General features: G+C 46.7%; 2 protein-coding genes across 11 annotated transcripts in view; one reads left to right on the top strand and one right to left on the bottom strand.

The window, feature by feature from the left end:
• The first annotated feature begins 1,490 nt into the window (after positions 1–1,490).
• Lysmd4 (LysM domain containing 4) lies at positions 1,491–7,251 on the top strand. Of its 5 annotated transcripts, XM_026784387.1 has the most exons (6): positions 1,596–1,983; positions 2,101–2,223; positions 2,547–2,836; positions 2,926–3,078; positions 3,175–3,200; positions 4,552–4,695. In XM_026784387.1, exons 3-4 carry the CDS (start codon positions 2,555–2,557, stop codon positions 3,073–3,075), a joined length of 432 nt encoding a protein of 143 aa, XP_026640188.1. In that variant the 5' UTR covers positions 1,596–1,983; positions 2,101–2,223; positions 2,547–2,554; the 3' UTR covers positions 3,076–3,078; positions 3,175–3,200; positions 4,552–4,695. The 5 variants fall into 5 exon arrangements, 4 of the variants coding, with proteins under 4 accessions (XP_026640186.1, XP_026640188.1, XP_026640189.1 ...); XM_026784385.1 differs by lacking the exons at positions 2,926–3,078; positions 3,175–3,200 and adding an exon at positions 1,491–1,557 and having other exon boundaries at positions 1,794–1,983; positions 4,552–7,251; XM_026784388.1 differs by lacking the exon at positions 3,175–3,200 and having other exon boundaries at positions 4,552–4,596.
• A 7,119-nt stretch (positions 7,252–14,370) lies between these two features.
• Positions 14,371–19,012, bottom strand: part of Mef2a (myocyte enhancer factor 2A) — a 120,655-nt gene continuing 116,013 nt past the window's right edge. For all 6 annotated transcript variants that reach the window (XM_013350225.2, XM_013350224.2, XM_013350223.2 and 3 more), the window contains one exon: positions 14,371–18,433. In XM_013350225.2, coding sequence (XP_013205679.1) covers positions 18,070–18,433 — 364 coding nt within the window. In that variant the 3' untranslated portion in view covers positions 14,371–18,069. The remainder of the gene's footprint in view (positions 18,434–19,012) is intronic.

Below are 19,012 nucleotides of genomic sequence, written 5' to 3'. Positions count from 1 at the left end.
GCATGTCCGGACACTGAGAGAGTGGCTTTACATTAAAGACACCCTCTGTGGTTGTTCCAGGTTAGACCTGGGGGGGGGTAAGGAGGGATCATCCCAGGCATCAGGGACAACACAGCAGAAGAAGGGGACCAAGGCTCAGGATGTTTAGGGTCACGGTCACAGTTGGTGAGTGTACAACTGGCTTTAGTCTCTGTTTCTCTCCCGGCATGGCTTGTGACTACCACTAGCTGCTGTGTCTCTTTAACTGCTCCGTACAAAATGAAAAGACAAAGCTTAGGAAATTCTACTGCAGTTCGCTGCTAAGTCCTGGAGTTTGGAGCCATATCCCGGAAGCTAAACAGTTGGCCCCTCCCACCTTGCATCCTCCTTCCCAGGAGAAGAGCAGACCTGGGAGGGGATGACATGTTTGACAAGGGTTGGAGGAGATCTGAGTGGACACCTTTGCTTGCGGGGTTCAACTTCACAGTGCTGGGATCAGAGCAATGGACCTGTTCTTGCCGCTGGGCCCCTGGCACACTTTGATGGGCGGGTCGTTCCCTTCATATTTCTCATGCAGCCTCATCCAGGCTGGGGAAGCTGTCACAAACCACAAATACTTCAGTGGGGCACTCGCTAGTGTGTGTGTGTGTAGGAACTGTTAGGCATATTAGCAAGTCTAGCCTCAAACACCAGATGTTTAAAGCCAGAGAGAACAATCCCGTGCCTGGCAGAGAGGGCCATAGCCCAGTGCCCTCCTGGTCTTAGACATTTGGAATAAGACTTAGTTTTATTCTAAGCCATAGGAAGGATTTCTGCGCTCTTGCTTTTTTGTTGATTCCCAGAGAGGTTTAACACCTTGGCCAGCTGCCAGTCAACCATCTTTGGTGCATTGCCGGCCCAGGACACTTAGTGTCTTCCTTATTAATTGGATAAGTCTTATTCCATTACGGATTTTAGTCTTTGGTTGTGTTTGTTGCAAACATCGCCACAGATTATCACCTGCTTTTCCTTTCCTTTTTGGATAATAGGGGCTCTCTGGCTAGCCAGGGGATATAGATTCTTTCTTCTTTAAATCTGGTCTTTGTTGTCACGGTGATATTTCACACCCCTGGACATTTCTTTATCTCTGGGCCGGGGCTGGCAATTATCCGGCCCCTCAAAGGATAGAGACCAGGGCCAGGCTGCAGTAGTGGGGACGTTCCTGGCTATGAATCAGGATACACACGGACCAAAGGTCTCTTTTGCCGGGTAAAAGAGCGAGGCTGAGCAGAAAGCCAAGGCTACTACCAAAGAGGCCAAGTTCCACGCCTGCCTCAGAAGTGGAAACTGGGCAGGGCAGGGGCAAGTGGGCTGAAGGGTCAAAGTCCAGCTCCCCCACCCCACCCCCGGCCGCGCTGGAGCCCCGCCCATCGGGGCCCGCCCCTCGAGCAGAGAGAGTTCTGACCTCTCAGCACCTTCCGTCTCCGTCAGTGCCCTCCCTCCTCTGAAGTCATTGGTTGACTCTCAGTCCCCGCCCCCGGAAGAGCTGCTTATCGCAGCCAATCGGCGGGCGCGGCGGCGGCGGAGTCTGGGAGCGAGGTACCCCGATCTGGAGCAAGGGCTGCGGAGTTGACTTGGGGGGCCGGGGCTTTTGGGGTCTGTTGTCACCGTGGGCTCGGGGCTGGGCTGCTACTCCAGGGCCGGTGGCCGCGTCCGCGGAGGGCTGATGCCGGCTTGTGGAGGTGGCAGGTTGTGCGCTCCCTGGAAAGTTGGGGCCCGGCCCGCGTAGGCCCCAGGGGTGGGGCCGCCTCAAACTTGTTTTATCTCCTATTTAGGGACACCCCAGCTGCCACTGAAGGGAAACGGAGGCCTCTTCTGGCCGCCCCGGCTGTCAGGGGCTCAGAAATCCAAGACCAGAGGGAGATGCGTTGAGGGTGGTTGTTCTCCCCCGCCCAAAGGGCCTCAGGGAAGGCACCGCCAGGAATGTCTAGAGTCCCATTGGAGCCATTTGGAAGGGGAAAGGAGGTTGGTTATGGCTCTGGCGTTTGGCTCTAGGTGACAGTAAAGGGAGGATGGGGGTGTGATGAATGCAGGGTGACCGTGAGAACTTTGACAGGCGTCTTTTCATTGCTCTCCTCTCAGATCAAGTCAGCCAGGGTCAAAATAAGAGACTTGACGACCCATGGTTGCTCCCAGCTCGTGTCTTTGGCCTTCCTGAAGACACCTTGGAACGCCTCACGAGGTTTTTGTTCAAAGATTGTGAATGTAAGATTCTCAGTGCCCGGGAGCTGAGAAATAGTACTCGGAGCCACAAGTGGGTTCTGTGTGGGGGCTGGGGAGGCACGGTTGTGAATAGGGAAGAGGGCCGGGACTCTTGTTTTTTTGTACATAGTACACAATTAGGGAAAGTGTGGTTTTATTCTGCCTAAGTCCGGAGTGGGCTAGTGTGAGGGTGTTGTTGTTCTGCCCTGTTGATGCTTGCTGAATATTTGTAATATTAGGAAATTACTAATGAGACAGTTCTCTTTAGGAAGTCAGAGGCAAATGAATCGCGTTTCTATGGAATTAACCCCAGGTTTGGTTTTCAGTTAAGAAAATGAGGCAGACGGAAGTGTTAGCCAAGACCTTCCAAGGCCCAGCTGTTGTCTGTAGGACTCCAAACAGCCACGTTTACATGTTCAAGAATGGCAGTGGGGACTCCGGGGACTCCTCCGAGGAAGAGTCCCATCATGGGGTGTTACGACCTCGGGGCAAGGAGCGCCGGAAGAACAGCATCCAACAGCCTCAGCAGCCCGGAGCGGGCAGCGTGGTTCTGCTGCAGCGGGAGCTGGCCCATGAGGACAGCCTCAACAAACTGGCTCTCCAGTATGGCTGCAAAGTAAGCTGACTCAGTCCCTGAGGAAGCTGATGGTCAGTTAGTCGGGAACCTCAGCTAAGGGTGTGTTTTTCATTTGTCCTGACTTTCAGCAACACTATGAAACTGTGTGGTCCTTTGAGCGCACTGGATTGAAGATCTTAGGGGCTGGAGGTGTAGGTGGAGCTTACCTAAGTGTCTTCGGCAAGCTTGCTTCTCATTTCTTGTATTCTTCTGACCTTCTCTTGACCTTGGCTAACTGACCGGTAGAGTTTTCCCTTCTCTCTGTTAGAATTGCATGGTCTGGCCTCTGTGCTGTGCACTTGTATAACCTTCTCTTTCTCTTTTAATTATGTTTTTAGCATTCAGAGTGATTAACAGTGGCAAAGTAAGTAGGAAAGCATTTCTGGAATCGCTCTTTTCTCCTGCGTCAAAACAACCTGTTTCACGCTGCTGACCCCATGCTATATATATACCGACAGCAGCTTTCTCCAAGGCTGCATCTGCTACCCAATTTAAGAAAAAGCTTTACCTCCTAAAAATTGTCTATGGTTTCGCTAACAAGATCCAAAGGAGCAAAAGGGTCGTGTGGGTGTGGGAGTCTTTCCCAACGTAGTAGAAACTCGTCTCCAGGGACACAGCATCTTCCATTACACCAGCCTTGTGTTTGGATCTTATAATCCGTGTCTGTGGGCAGAACCTACAGACCATGGGCTGAAAAAGATAAACTGAGTAGGTCTGTCAGAGTGATGGTCTCTAACAAATCCAGAATGGATAGTCCGTACCTCCACTTACAAGCCCAGCTCTTATTAAAGACACAGACGCGTGCTGTTGGGTTAGTGCCCAAGAGTGAAAGCCGTCCAGTTCCAGGGCACAGTAAGAAGCTCACTCAAGCCAGGTCAGTGAGGCTCTAAAAGTGGTTGCCGAATAAAATAATCTCACACACACACACACACACACACACACACACACACACACACACGATGGACCAGAATAATAAACTCTGTGGGTTGTACTTACCTTCCAGATAAGTTTTTCAAAAGTAGCTTGGGGGGGGCGTTTAAAATTTGGCCTCCTGTCCCTCCTTTCCTGTTAGAAGCTTTGTGCTACTTAATAAAACCCAGTCACGTCCCACGGACTGTAGTTGGGAGTGGAGACTCTGAGTCCGGAACGCCTAGGTTGATTGCTGGTTTCCTCGCCCGCTTCCGGTGAGAAGTAGGACCTCCCCAGGGTAGATTCACTTCCAGTCACTTGTGTTCAGGAAATACATTCCTGCGCCTGCACTTCGGGGAAAGTGCTAAGGCAGCATCCCGAGGGAGCCATCAGGTGGTGGGGCCCTTGAATGTGTGCCCAGGGCCCGCGCAGGCTTTGGTGAGCTTGTCTGGCCACTCGCTCAGCTGGATTTTGGTGTGATGGGGGACACTGTTGCCCCAGAACTTGACAGAGAGGGCGACCGTGTTGGTCCTGTCTCCCCTGAAGCTTTGGTTGTAGTCACAACCTTTAACCAAATTTATCTGAAATGATTCAAAGTAGAACAGTTGATTTCTAGCTCATTAAGAGGTTAAAAACCAAAGGAAAAAAAATCTAAGCTCAGGTGACTCAGCCAAAACAAAGCTGGCTGTGGTTGCAATTTCTAGCCTTCATGGGCTTCGCTGGGACACCAGCAGGCTGAGGGTTTCTGCTGGGGCAGGTACTGGTCGTAAGGAGCATTGCATATTTATAATGTGTGGTTTCCCTAGGTTGCAGATATCAAGAAAGTGAACAACTTCATCCGAGAACAAGACCTGTATGCTTTGAAGTCCATCAAGATTCCGGTGAGAAATCATGGGCTCCTCACAGAGACCCACCAAGAACTAACCCCCCTGCGGACCCCGTCCTCTGAGACCAGAGTGACCCTGATTGAACTGCCGGAAGAAGAAGATGCCGCCGCTGGGGCCGCTGCTCAGGGTAGCCAGCTGACGGACTTCTTCAAGGGAATCGATGAGAACATTGAGCGGGCCGTGCAGTCTGAAGTCTTCCACAGCGATAGCTGCTCTGTGGAGGCTCAGCCACTCCTCCCCACAGCCCAGAAGCCAGCAGCCGATGGTGCCGACTGCGGAATTCAGTGGTGGAATGCCGTCTTCCTCATGCTTCTCATTGGGATCGTGTTGCCCGTGTTTTATCTCGTCTACTTTAAAATACAAGCCACTGGAGAAGCCTCAAGCGGCTTGAATGCAACCGTTGTCCCCAATGGCTCCCTAACACTAAGCTCAGGTCCAGGGCAAGCCCCCAGGCTGGCAATTCCTGTGCCCACCCTCCCCGTTTCAAACAACCAGGTCAGCTCAACCACCCAGGCAGGGGCCTAAGCTCATTTATTCTAGGATTGGCGATGCTTTGGCTGTTGGCTCTTGTGTGTGTAGCTGTCACTGGCTACTTCCTGGGAATGTTGTACTTTGCTAGAATGTGTGGACAGCTAAAGAAGTTACCATGTCAGTCTGGATTGTAGGGACTTGAGGAAGGGCCTGGCCTAACACAAGGATGCAGGAGCCCAGACATCATCGTCCCAGTAAGAGAGACGGTTACATGAAACCAGTGGCTGTTTCTTGAAGACATGTAGGGGCTGGCTGTGAGGTCCTATGCAGCCACTCTGTGTGGGCTCCGGAGTAGAACATGGCAAGGGATGTACAGTGTTGGCTTTTCCACTGTTGGATGGGGCCAAATGACTGTCACCGTGTCTGCTAAGGGTGGGGGTGGGTCTGTGTCTGGGTAGACCAAGGTGCCGTGCCCTATGTCATTGAGTTTCAGAGTGACGGATGACAGCTGTGACAGCCCGGCGTGTTTGCCTCTTCACTTGGCCCCGTTGAGGCAATGCCACTTCAGAAGTGAGACTGCCCCAAATTCAAACTGCCATCCTTTGATTTAAGCTGCAGTTCGGTCCCTCGCACTGTTGGAGCTTTATGGTCTCCCATGTGGGCATATCTTAAGCCAGACACAGGGCCACCGCTCTGATTCACAGTAGGGGCACCTCTGTGGTGATGGCTCCCTGGGTTCTTCCAGTTGCATCTTGGGAGCAGCTGTTATCGGCAGGTGGTTTGAAGGAACGACCTCTGCCATTAGGATCCCAACACATGCACCTCAGAGGCCAACCCCTTGTCAGACCAGTGTTGCCAAGACCAGTGGCCTCCACCCCACCATGTGTGCCCGGAGCAGAGTGTTCTCACTGCTGCCTCCTTGACTCGACTCTTTCAGCGCTGTCCTTAAACTTCCAGATTGTGCATCTCTGTTAAAGCCAGATACGATGTCAGTCAGCTTTGCGCTACTGTACAAAATGATCTTAGGTAGGAAAAGGCTCTTTTGGGTAGAGGTTCCGATCCATGGCCTGATTGGAGGGCATCCACGGTAAGGTCACACTTCATGGAGGAGATTGTGGTACAACAAAGTGTTCATATACCAGGAAGAGAGGGAGAGAAGAGGAGCTTGGGTCTCAGGGTCACCTTCAAGGTCATGCCTGCAGGGACCTAACTTCTTCCCACTAGACCCCATTTCTTAATGTTTGCACCCCTTCCCAATGGCAAGGTGAAGACTAAGCCTTTGAGGGAAATCCAAACCCCAACAATGTGACTCAGGCTGTAAAAGAGAACACCAGACACCGGAGGGTGCAAGACACTCAAGGTTTTCTCACTCCTGGGGTCAGTAGCCATCCATGTGCTGAAAGGGGTGTGGGAGAAAGGGCTAAGCCAGCTTGCCTTGGACCGCAGAAAGGGGCCAAGGTGGCTGAGGGCTCAGCGTCAGGGAGCACAGAAGGCAGGCAGGTAGCTTCAGTGATAAGCTTGGGGGATGCTCAGGCCACTTGACACTAGGCCTGGAAATCTGACCAGAGGAGCAGAACAGTTCTTGAGCCAGGTGTTCAGTTGTTCTGAAAACCAATCTGCCCAGGGCACACATAGCAAGTTTAAAGCATCTTCAGAATTTAATATTTTGAGGCCAAAACTGAACCTGTGAATCTGGATACAGTAAACGTCCATTATGTTTGGTGATTTCTATCTGGATGCTCATACCATTGTTTCTGTGAAGTTTCTCTTCAATGTTGTCACCATTAACTTCAGCAGGCAGGGCTCAGAGTCCCATGGGAAAACCGTTTGGCCAGACAAAGAATGTCTGTGTTTTATTCTGTCTCAGTAGGGACTGATGGTGACTGCTTGTGCACAGTCGTGTGCGGGCTCCTAAGTAGAACACGACAAGGAACCTGCAGTGTCAGTGCTCCTGGAGCTGGGTGGCATCGAATGACTGTCACAGTGACCCTGCCTGCCAAGGGTGGGGGATGGGCTTGGCACAGCCGCCTTCTGTGTCTGGGTGAACCAAGGTGCTATGCAATAGTATCAGTATGTCACTGAGTTTTACACAAGTTACAGCCGTGACTTGTATTTCTGTATTTTTCTCAAGTGGAATAAAGTATTTCTTCTGTGAAGGAAACACGACTCCCTCTTTTCATATGTGGATATTAGTAACAGAGTTAAAAGCCTTGGAAAAGATGGCAGTGGTCCATGCCGCCTGCTGGGCTCTTACTCCACACATGCCTACGTGGCCAAGGAAGGACAGACCGAGTGGTAACCAGTGCACTCTGACCTCCGTGACATGCTTCACAGTTCAGTTAGGTCTGTGGAAGGCATACCAGGGAGTTCCTTTCCTGCTAATCTGCTGCATTTTGGTGACTGGAGTGCTTTTAAAAAGGTTTTTTAAATTACTTGCATTTGTGTCTCTGCGGGGTTGTGCATGGAACTCTGGAGAGTGTAGGACCCACTGGAGCTGGAGTTATAGGCAGCTGTGAGCTGCCTGCTGTGGTGCTAATAACTACCCTGGAGTCCTATGCAAGAGTAGTAAGCCCTCTTAACAACGGAGCTGTCACTCCAGTCCCCAAGAAAGTGAATGTTTTTTTGTTTGTTTGTTTTTTGGTTTCTCGAGACAGGGTTTCTCTGTAGCTTTGGAGCCTGTCCTGGAACTTGCTCTTGTAGACCAGGCTGACCTCGAACTCACAGAGATCTGCCTGCCTCTGCCTCCTGAGTGCTGGGATTAAAGGCGTGCGCTACCACCGCCGGGCTAACGTGAATGTTTTGAAGAAATAGCCCATCTCTTTGGTTGGGCATCTCTTCCTGATGAACACTAAGGAATTCTTAGTATTGGATGTGCTGACTTTACACTAGGGAGATAAGACTCCAGGCTGGGTTGTTCCCTGCCTACCTGAACAGCAGGGGACGGGAGAGGGGGGGGCACGGACTTGACAGTCAAGTGAGTTAGAACAGGCCCCAGGGCTGTACCTACCCGGTAGAGAAAGCTTGAAGTGAAAGAAAGATGGCTGCAGCCAAGAGCAAAACACACTAAAGTATAACCCACGGGAATTCCTTGTTCTTTGAGTGCCTTCAGGGCAAGCATTTTGTACAGGAAATCCCGCCTTTCCACCCCCCTTGTGTGTTGGTCTTGACCGTCACCACTTTAGAGATAGAAATCTAAGAGCCTACAGCTGACAAAGGGGGCTGCTCGGAGACCTGCCCCAGCTGGCAATCACAGTGTCTGTGCTCTTCCTGTCCTATAACCTTTCTGTCCTGCTACCCACCAGCCTGCGCTGTCAGGTGAGGCTGACAGAGGCTCTGCTGACCTGCACGGTGTCCAGACCCTGGGGCAGCCGTGTCCATGAAAGCACCAGTAGTTGTGGCTTCTCAAGGCGAGGCTGCAGGAGAGAGTGGTGGGGAGAACTGGACAATTTGGTCGTCAGGAACACTGGCCAGTGCTGCGAAGAGTCATCCAGTGCAGGGATTCAAGAACTGTGGCTACCACTGAAGAGCACCCCATTTTCCCTTTGTGGGGAGGGAGAGTGCTGGGGCTTGACACCCCCCCCCCCGCCCTAGCATCTCTTCTTCCAGTGAGGTGCGCTCCTAGCTGGACCCCTATTTTGTTGTTTTTAGGTTTTTTAAAAATTTTGTTCATTTTACTTCTTTCCAATGCCCAGAAATCAAAGGAAAGGTTTCGCGCGCACACACTAGGCAAGTGCTCTATCACTTAGCCACACCCCCTGGCCTAGTTCCCTCCCCCTCCTATTCGCTGGTGTAAACCTCATTGGATGTAGACCCAGACCCCTCCCTTGTCTGAAGAGTCAGCCTGGCTTGTGTTGGTAAGAGCCTCCCCTTCGCCACTTTCCTCCTGGTGCTCAGCATGGTGGAGGAGACTTTCTTCATGCTCATTCCCAGTGGCTGGCTTCACCAGGCAGAGCAGGGGCACCAGGGTGGGGAAAGTGTGGCTAGGCCTGCAAAGCTAGGTGATTGCCTCCAGATGAGGACAGGTGAGGCTAGTCTCTGGTCTCTCACTGCCCCTGGAAGGCACAGCATGGTGCTGGCAGTATCAGCCCTGTGCCCCTTCCTACCCCTGCTCAAAGATGCATAAGGTTCCAGAGACTGCTCCACCAGTGCCATGGGTCACAGCAATGCCTCTTTTTTCTTTTTGCACTAACATAATTTCTTTTTTTAAAAAGAATTATTTATTTATTATGTATACAATATTCTGTCTGTGTGTATGTCTGCAGGCCAGAAGAGGGCACCAGACCTCAATACAGATGGTTGTGAGCCACCATGTAGTTGCTGCGAATTGAACTCAGAACCTTGGGAAGAGCAGGCAATGCTCTTAACCATCGAGCCATCTCTCCAGCCCCCATAATTTCTTTTATTGAAAAGTATTATCAAGCTATAATATAATAGATTCAACTTAATAAAACCAGCACGGTATTGGTAGAAAACAGCTGCACTGATCAATGGGACGAAATGAAGGATGCACATATAGCCACCTGAGTTTTGACAAAGATATAAAAAAAACATGCATCAGAGAGAATACGCCATCTTTCAAAGATGGTGCTGCAGAGACTAGATGCACATGTGTGGAAGAGTTAAAGGAGGGCTGTAGCTCTCACCCTGCACAAAAATCAACGCCAAATGAATCAAGGACCTCAGCATAAAACCACCAACTCAAACTGCTAAAGGAAAAAAATTAGGGAGTCCCATTTCAACACTTAGTCACAGTTCTTTCTGGATCAGATTCTGGTCACTCGAGAAATAAGATCAACAAACAGGATCTCATAAAACTAAGATGTTTTCGTACGGCAGAGGAAATAGTCAATTAATTAAAAAGGAAATCCCAAAAGGGAGGAAATCTTTATGAGCTGATGGAGAATTAGTGTGCAGAATATACAAAGAACCAAAAAGATAAAAACGAACAAAAAATCAAACATCAAAAACAAACAAAAATCCTAATAAAAAATGAAACTGACCGGAGATTTCTCAAAAGAAGAAATAGAAATGGCAAGAAAACATTTATGAAAGTGTTGTCATTGTCCCCTCCCCATTATTCATATCACTTCATATCAACCGTCCCCTATTATCTTCCCTCCCCGACCCCATGGCCAATGGTCCCTTTATAACTTTCTGATTTCTGGGGTTATTTGATAGTAGTGCCTCTGAAAACCTCTTCAGGCCTTAATGTGGTCCAGGGGAGACTTCCCTAGCTCTTCAGAAAGCATTTGGCTACTTAATTAAATAATTCAATTGATTTTGAGACAACCGTGGCCTATAATTTGCTCTGGAGAGTACTAGGCCTGCCCTAGCCTCCTTAGGGCTGCCCCCTTCACCTCTGGCTGCGTTTGGTTATTCTAAGATAATATTTCATTGCCCTGAATAGGAAACACGTTCCTTTTTATTTCCACCCCATCCATTCGTCCACCCATATGCTTGAGTTCTTCATTAACCTTTCAGAACATCAAGAGGGGATGTGATAACCAGGCAGGCTCCCTGTCCCCTGTTCTTCAGATGTTGATAAACTACGAGAGGGGATGTGATAAAGGCTCTGGGCCCCAGAGAGGGGGCTGGGTAATGTGTTAGCTGGGAGAGTCATGGTAGGTTCTCTAGATGACTTGAGCTGTTTGCTTAGCTACACTCATGGGGCAATGGGAATCAGCGACACAGTGGACAGCTGCATTTTCAGTGTGATTGAAGGACTAGAGAGCGGAACGTGGGGACTATTCCCACCAGAAACTGAGTAGCCAGGGACCTGATGTGTAGGGAGTATAAACAGAATCTTGAGGAAATATTGTTGGAATGTCTCAAAACGAGCCAGACACGCAACAACCTGGGTTCTACATTTAAGGACTTGGCACTATTTCAGGGAAATCAGAAGTGACTCATGGCATGAGGAGGCTACCCCCATTAAATGGAGTTTCCTTAGTTACTATGTTCGTTATTCCTAATGCTTTTGTTCTTACATCTCTAAGTTCATACAGTTTCATCTGATCTGGAAAATTGCAGTCATCCTTAAATTTTCCCGATTATTCTTCTTTACCTGCAGAGAGTGGTTTGATGCTGTAAATCTCATCAAGATTACATTCATTTTTCATTCAACCTTCCTGTTTGTGTGGTTTTGATTACTTTTTCTTCTGATATCTAATAGGACATCATCACATTAAATACATCTATAGGTGTTTTCAATTCCTAGAACTTTTTATACCTTCCCGTTTCCCCATCACTGAGCTCATGCTCCCAGCATGTACTAGTTGCTAAGAACTGCGTTAACCCCCATCTGCTAAGTGTATCTCTCGTGCCATTCTGAACCCATCAGACGATCTCCCCACCCCTAGATACAGATTTCAGTTTTCCTTGATGCCTGGGAATTTCTGGTTAGAGTCTAGATATGGCAATGTATTACTGGATGCTTGTATTTTGCTGTCTTCTAATACACACTTCTATGCTCTACTCTGGGGTACTTAGAATCACATTGCTTCTTTTGAGGATTTCTTTAAGAGTGTGTGTGTGTGTGGCGGTGCAGTCAGGGCTTCTCTGTGCAACTTCTCTGTGCCACTGTCCTGGACCTTGCTCTGTAGACCAGGCTGGCCTGGAACTGAGAGATCCGTCGTCTGTGTCTGCCTCCCAAGTGCTGGGATTAAAGGTGTGTTTCTCCCCTGCCTGGCTTGAGTATCTTTTTTATTTTTTTAATTTTTTTTTTTTTGGCATTTCGAAACAAGGTTTCTCTGTGTAATAGTCCTAGATGTCCTGGAACTTGCTCTGTAGACCAGGCTGGTCTCAGACTCGCAGAGACTCTGCCTCCTGAGAGATGGGATTAAAGGCACCACCTCCAAGCCTGAGACTTATTTCTAAATACCACACATCTGTAAATTTCTATAGGTGCAAACTGTAAACTTAAGGCAACCCACATACCAGATGCCAAAATGCTTTAAGAACAATGATGTTGGTTTCTATGAACTTACTACTCCGATGGCATGACCTTCAGATAGATCAAAGGACTTGTATACAAAAGAAAAGCAGGCTGGAAACTAAAGACTGGCTCTCAACACTGGCTAAGTGGGAGATGTGAATCAGGAACAGGGTACCAGAACGGCATTTCTCTGAGATCTTTCTGTGCAGCTCGTAGAGAAGGAGCAATGGATGAATATTTGCCTAGTATGTACAAGGTCTGGGTACAATCCCCAACGCTGCCCTCCAAAAGGTTAGGATGCCATTCGCAAATCCAAATCACGAATCCATAAATGAAGCTAACTATGAGGGAAGAAGGGCACACAAAATAAACCAAAACACCTACAGGTGAGCCCAACTCTGCAACAAGAAAAGCCTACACAAAGGGGCAGGAACAAAGCAACTGCTGGGCATGATCTTGATTGGATAATGTAAAGCTAGGGCAAAGAACCCCAACCTCAATCTCTCACATGCTCTAATATAGCCAGCGAATGTGCATTCCCCAGAAAGGGATGGGATGGGAAATCTGCAACTAGTTTCTATATGTACTAGAGTGGAGTATGCCGGAAGGCCATAGGTAAAAGCAGCTGGGGCTCTTCCCAGAAGTGAAGCAAGCAAGCTACAGCTGAAAAGAGACAATACGAATACAAGGATGCAGCCCAGTGGACTCAGCAGCCTTAGGCATGTCTACGAGAGTGAGCATCTCTACAGCTTCCATTGTGCAGAGCCCAACATTGCTAACACCCCAGTATCAATGAGAACAGCGACTGTCTAGGTCTTGGTTTCAGAATGCCACTCTCTTATAAAACAAATCAATCCTTGAGGAAGCACCTGGTCCAGGGCAAGGAGAGGGAAAACACAAGTATGGAATATCTTGTGGTCCGAGAAGCAAGGGTGTGCAGAAGCCTGGACAGAAAGTGCTGGAGAAGTGGTGTGCTGACCAGATGGTGCTCCTAAAGGCACCGACTAGAAGAGCTTGTGGAACGCAATGGGATTACAACCCAGACGAAAGGACACCGCTGTCAATCCCTAAAGATGCGACCGAGTGGGCAGGGCAGCCGCACCTGAGTTTTAGTCTCCATTGATGAATATAGAAAACAGGCAGCAGCTGCACCAACAGCTGCTGAGGACAAGATGTAAATTGGGTAAAAGTTAGAGAAACCTAGTATTCAAATTACCTGAAGATACTTACCAATTGCAAAAGGAAGACAGCAATTTAGTGACCCCAGTAAAGGACAGCAACCAACTCCAGAACCTTCACCCCAGTGAAGGACAGCCATCTGCAGTGAAGCACACTGACACTATCAACTCCAGAACCTTCCCCCTGGTGAAGGACAGCCATCTGCATGAGGCACACTGACACTATCAACTCCAGAACCTTCACCCCGGTGAAGGACAGCCACCTGCAGTGAGGCACACTGACACCATCAACTCCAGACCAACTAGGACAAATCACATTGGGTTAGACGCAGCGCCATTAGACTATTCACCACTGGGTGGCGCTTTGCTGGAAAGGTGGCTGGGTGGGGGGGGGCTGCAGCCCTCCAGCTGGCACTGGGCTCTGAAAATCACTTTCTCGGCTGGTGCCACTCAGACATAAAATCAGCTTAAAACCAAGATAAAGGCTAGAACAAGCCACCCATGGGAGCTGACTAGAAACTGCAAGTGAATTGATATTAAGTAGCTGCAGCTGCGATTAGAATATTTTTAGCCACAGGACTCGAGCAGCTTTCAAAACCTGCTAATAAGAGCCCCATTATAGCCAGCAAGCAAAACCAGTGCAAAAAAATTAACTTAATTTGACACCAAGAATGTGCTTAGCTAGGAACTGGCTCACAAGGCAAAGGAGAGGAAGAGGATATTTTTTACTGTGGGTTTGAACAACTATTTGGAGCTTCTTTGGCTTCCTGCCTCAGTTATGATCAGAAAAGTGACTAGCGGGAAGGGCCTATCGGTATGCTGTAACAGACAGCTATCCTCTTGCTGCCCCGACCTTAGTGCTGTGTGTGCAATCTGGAAAGAAATGAATCTCACACCATAAACTTTAAAGATGAATGGGATACGACAGTGAGCGCTAGCGTCCACCCCTCAACACTTCAGGGTACTTGTGAGCAGAACGAATGGATTGAACTGAGCTGCAACATAGCCAGGCTGATACTGGCAACAGATGGCCGGCTGCTTCCAACAGGCTCCAGGGCTGTCTAGATGCCACAAGGTGAGACTGGGGAGCAGGGATGCCTGGTGGCCAACCCAGCACTTACTGTTCCCCTAGGCAAACAGGACAGAGTCTGGGTGTGTGGTCAAAGCCAGGCCATCTTTACTGGAGTGAGCGCAGGAGACAAACAGCTTACAACGACCTTTAGCATTGTCTTACCATTTGATAAAAACTTCACTATAATATTTATTGTATAATGAAGAAAAAACAACACATTCAGGGAAAAATTGAGATTAACTTATTTTTCTTAAAAGGTTCATCTCAAGGATGGCAACAAAGTCCAGCTTGTGCCGCCAAACGGTTTTACATGATCAAACCGTGTACAGCTTCTTTTGTGAACTGTTGACTACAAACATTTACCAAATACATAAATTCTCTTTTAAAAAAGCCATTTTAAATATAGCAAAGCAGTGTCCTCTTGCACAGCAAAGTGAAGAAAGTTTCTACAGAGAAATAAAAGGGTTACATTTGTAAAGTCTTTTTCACATTCTAATCATCTAGCTTTTATGATCCAATGCCAGGAGTTTTCAGGCTCCGTATTTACTATGTATTTCTTGTGCGCATGATGGTTAATACAGAAATTATGTTCAAACATTATTAGTTGTCTTTACAAGTTGAAAGGAAATGGTGAAACATGTATTGTTCTTTTAGAACAAACCCCTGATTTAGTTTTGTAACACAATGGATGTAATTAGGGCTCAAAGGATGGAGTTTCGACTGGAACCACCTGTGTTCACACAATGGTGACGTTCACTCTCAGTGTAGAACCACTTAGAGTTCTGAGGAAGTACAGCTGGTGGGGACTTCCTGTATCCAGTGCAAGTTAAGCTTTTTTTGTTTTTGTTTTTAATAATAAAATACGTTATCTGAAGGGATAAAATTCTCCTGTGATGGTGTCTCATACAAAACACACGAGTCTCAAAGGGTAAGAAAGTCAGTTTTAAAGCAACCCCGTCAGGTCAGTGTCCTCCCCACTCTAGGTTGGCTTCCACCGAGAGTTGTGGATGCGGATGTGTTCACACATGAGTGTCTGGGTGAAGGATGTCAAGCCCACATGCTCCAAACCACATTGGGCACATGGGGAAAGATTAACAGTCAGATATTCAGTTCCTGAAAACGGAATACATTGTGACTTGGTCAGTGTAATTTAAATACAAACTCCGAGCCTTGTGTAGTATCACTTTAGAAAACAGTAGTTGTACTGATTATAAACCTGCATAGAAAGAAAGACTATTGAGATACAGTCAGAAAAGCCATCTCATAAGGCACACAAGAAAATAGACAGTAAATGTGACTGTGTTAACTCCTATTCCAATATACAGCAGAAGTTCATGAACATGCATAAATAATAACGAAAGGGCCACTTAACACTTTCAAAGCTATAAATGGTTTACAAAGTGGTAAGTGTTATCTTGGAAATTCAGTGTTGGGAGACTGTCTTGTTCTAATTAGGTATGACCTTATGAAGAATGTGCCTGTAAGTCGATTCAGTACATTTCAAGAAGAACATCTCATCTTTTCTGGTAAGAGCCAAATGCTGAGACTACAGAGGAAACAAAGCAGCATCCTCACTTTTTTGGCTTCTACCACGTGCCACCACACCGTCAGTGAAGCACTCTCTTCTGCGCGGCCCGTGCTCACCGCGGTGCATGTACCTAGTCCCTGTGTGCTAGTCTGGAAGCCTGGCTGTGAGCTGTCACAACGGCAGATGAGGAAATGCTGAAAGGAACACAATTTAGGGGGAAAAGCAAAATGCAAGTAAAAACTGCAGGCAGCTGCTTAACATTGTTCAATATAAAATAGCAGCCATTTAAAACCCTTTTAAAGTTTTTCAGGAAAAGGAGTATTTAAAAATCTAGAAGAAAAGATATACAGGACTTTGAATTTTGTTCATGGCACAAGCCCAGTAAACGGATCAACTTGCTATCGCCAACGAGTTGTCTCCCTGTAAGTAAGGCCTTGTTCAAAATCCAAGCTGAGGGTGGCACCAGTTTCCGTCAGGATAGCAGGAATCGTGTCACGGAACGGCATCGTTAGAGAGCTGCTCCCTACACGCCCTTGACTTTCCACGGGACAGCTAAAAACCCTCGTGGATTTTGTAACCAGCTGCTTCATTCTATTTTCAGAGTCAAGGAGAAAAAGATCCCTTTCCCCACAAATATTTCCCTAATTATTTACCACTTATAAAACCTTTGTGCTCTTTCTACTATTCTGCCATTTTCTCTAGTATTAGTTAAATTAGGTCATCTTTCTACTCTTTTTTTCTCTCACAAAAGGCAAGTTTTAAATAATGCCTTATAAAATCTGTTACAACACATTTTATATTTATGCAGGTTGAACTTAACACCAATTTTTTGCCACTTTGCTATTTATGTACACATATAAAATATATAATGATGCTCACCCCATACAGCACAAAGATTACAACAGAACATCACACATTCACCACCAGTGAGGGGAAACCCCTTTACACAATCCTTTGAAAAACTGGGCTAATAATTAAAATCCAAAGTACAGTATATTTAACAAAATAGTAAATATTAAACAGTGAATACTCTACTTAAGGACTTCGCCTTTCCCCCCAAATTGGCGGCAATCCACAAAAATATACTTTATAATCTGGTGACCATACAATACATAGGTACTTACATCAAAGGTGATAATATATTTAAGATGCTATATACACAAAGAGTTTGGCTCAACTTTTAATTTACATATAGAATAATAAGTGTTCATGGCTTTTTTTTTCCAAGGTTCTGCTTGCAAGATATTTTTGTTTTTTCTCCCCTCTTAAAATAAAACTAAAAAGTTAAAACAAGATAAAGCTATTCTCTAAAAAAAAAAGTTACAACATACAGCTTTGGCTTATATAAATAATTCAGCAGAATGTGTTCAAAAGTAGTGGATATAATTTTATATATAGTCATCAATTCATTAAGGGTGTTTTCTTTCATATAAAATATACATGACCTAAAATCAGTTTAATTTTTAAAGATATGAATGTAAAAGAAACTTCTGACATATTCCAATTATAACTTAATATATTAATTTTATTTTGTTAATGCTCTATATTTCTAGGCTAGTATTTCTGAATATTTCATGCGTATGTTCTATTCTCCCTTTTTATTAGCTAAAGATCACTTCTCTGACCCAATACATTTTTTTTTGCACGTGCAAAACAGTTATGTGTGGGGCTTTTATTTTATTTGTTTGTTTGTTTACTATCAACAGCCCTTTCCCATGCACCCCTTTGCAATAGACCCATGCCAGGTTGGGTTGCTAATATAAATGACATTTTATGTACAGTATTGCTTTCTTGGTTCCTGCTTTTCTACTGCTCTGTTCTACAAAGCATTTTTTTTCTGAAGTAACTACAGTCACCACACAATTAAATAAAACAAATAGGGGGCCCCCTAGGTTTCTGCAGGCTAATGTGGAAGAATTATATATGGGTACACGTTTCTCTTCAAAAACTGTTTATCTTACGAAACAAGTAGTCCAAGGAAGTGCCAGACTGGTCTGTGCCTACAGGGTGCTTTGTCTGCCATGTGGACACACATCTGCAGACCTACAAGGAGTTTGCAGTAAGTGCCTGATTCTGTGTATGCAACACACACCCACACATACACACACTCACACCACATACATATATATGTAAAGGGATATATATGTATGTATGTACATATAAATATATTGAACTCATGTCCTTATTCACCAATTTAAGATATGTAGGGCAGCTCACTGCAGTAACACAAAGAACAACCATGAACCAGGAAGCCTTAGGTCACCCATGTGTCCATCCTCATGCGTTTTACAGAAGGGCTTTCTCTGTCCTCAGTATTAGGGGGTCGGCCAAGCACAATGGGAGAATGGAAGTCACCCCGTGGATCCTCCCGGTCACTGCCATCATAGGAGCTGCTAGAGCTGCTCAGACTGTCCACAGGGGAGCGCCCCATTTCCTGCCTGGGTTGGGGCTGTGGAGGTTGTGGAGGTGGTGGCTGTTGTTGCTGTTGTTGTTGCTGCTGCTGGAAGCCTGATGGGGTCATTCGATCCCGGGGAGGTGAAATTGGCTCTGACTTAATGTTGATGTTCTGGTTGGTGTTAATGGACAAATTTGAACCCTGAGATAACTGCCCTCCAGCCCTGTAGAAAAAACAAAAGAGGTAAGATGGTTTGGTAGTATATATGTATAACACAACACAGCAGACCCTGCCTGTCTGGGAAGGTTGAGGGTCTGAGATCCCATACTTCGGGAGTTTTAGTGTCTGATGCTGTCTAAAAAGAGAACAATACAGACCTTGAATTCTGTTCACTGCCTCCCGTCCCTTAGTATCTTCTCTACTGGGGCCCCATGACAGGCACATGTCATCTCTTCACAACAGCTAAGAGATGTAAACTCAATCATCCTCATTCTCCACAAAGCAAATGCTTCAGAAAGGCCAGGAACCTGCTTGGGTTAGTAGTATGGGAGACGAGACTTACCTTCTATGTCTAAGCTTTAAGCCATTACAACTTATTTCTTGGGGCTTATTATTTATTTATTTATTTTTTTTGTCACTACATCTCCCAATGTTGCCCAGGGTTGGTCCTCAATTCCTGAGCCTCAACCTCCTGAGCAGCTGGGTATTAGGCAGCACCAAATGCCCAGCTTGCAAATCCACCATTTTTAACACTTCCATTCAGAACAACCCTAAGGCTTCAATGGCTATATAGGCAAAACAT

Source organism: Microtus ochrogaster, chromosome 22 (assembly GCF_000317375.1).
Source record: "Microtus ochrogaster isolate Prairie Vole_2 chromosome 22, MicOch1.0, whole genome shotgun sequence".
Lineage (NCBI taxonomy): Eukaryota > Metazoa > Chordata > Mammalia > Rodentia > Cricetidae > Microtus > Microtus ochrogaster.
This window is presented reverse-complemented; position numbering and strand designations above follow the sequence as displayed.

Coding starts and splice junctions, on each gene's coding strand:
- Lysmd4 (XM_026784385.1), top strand. CDS start 2,555: ATGAGGCAGACGGAAGTGTTAGCCAAGACCTTCCAAGGCCCAGCTGTT. Junction 2,837..4,551: donor CTCTCCAGTATGGCTGCAAA/GTAAGCTGACTC, acceptor TGGTTTCCCTAG/GTTGCAGATATCAAGAAAGT.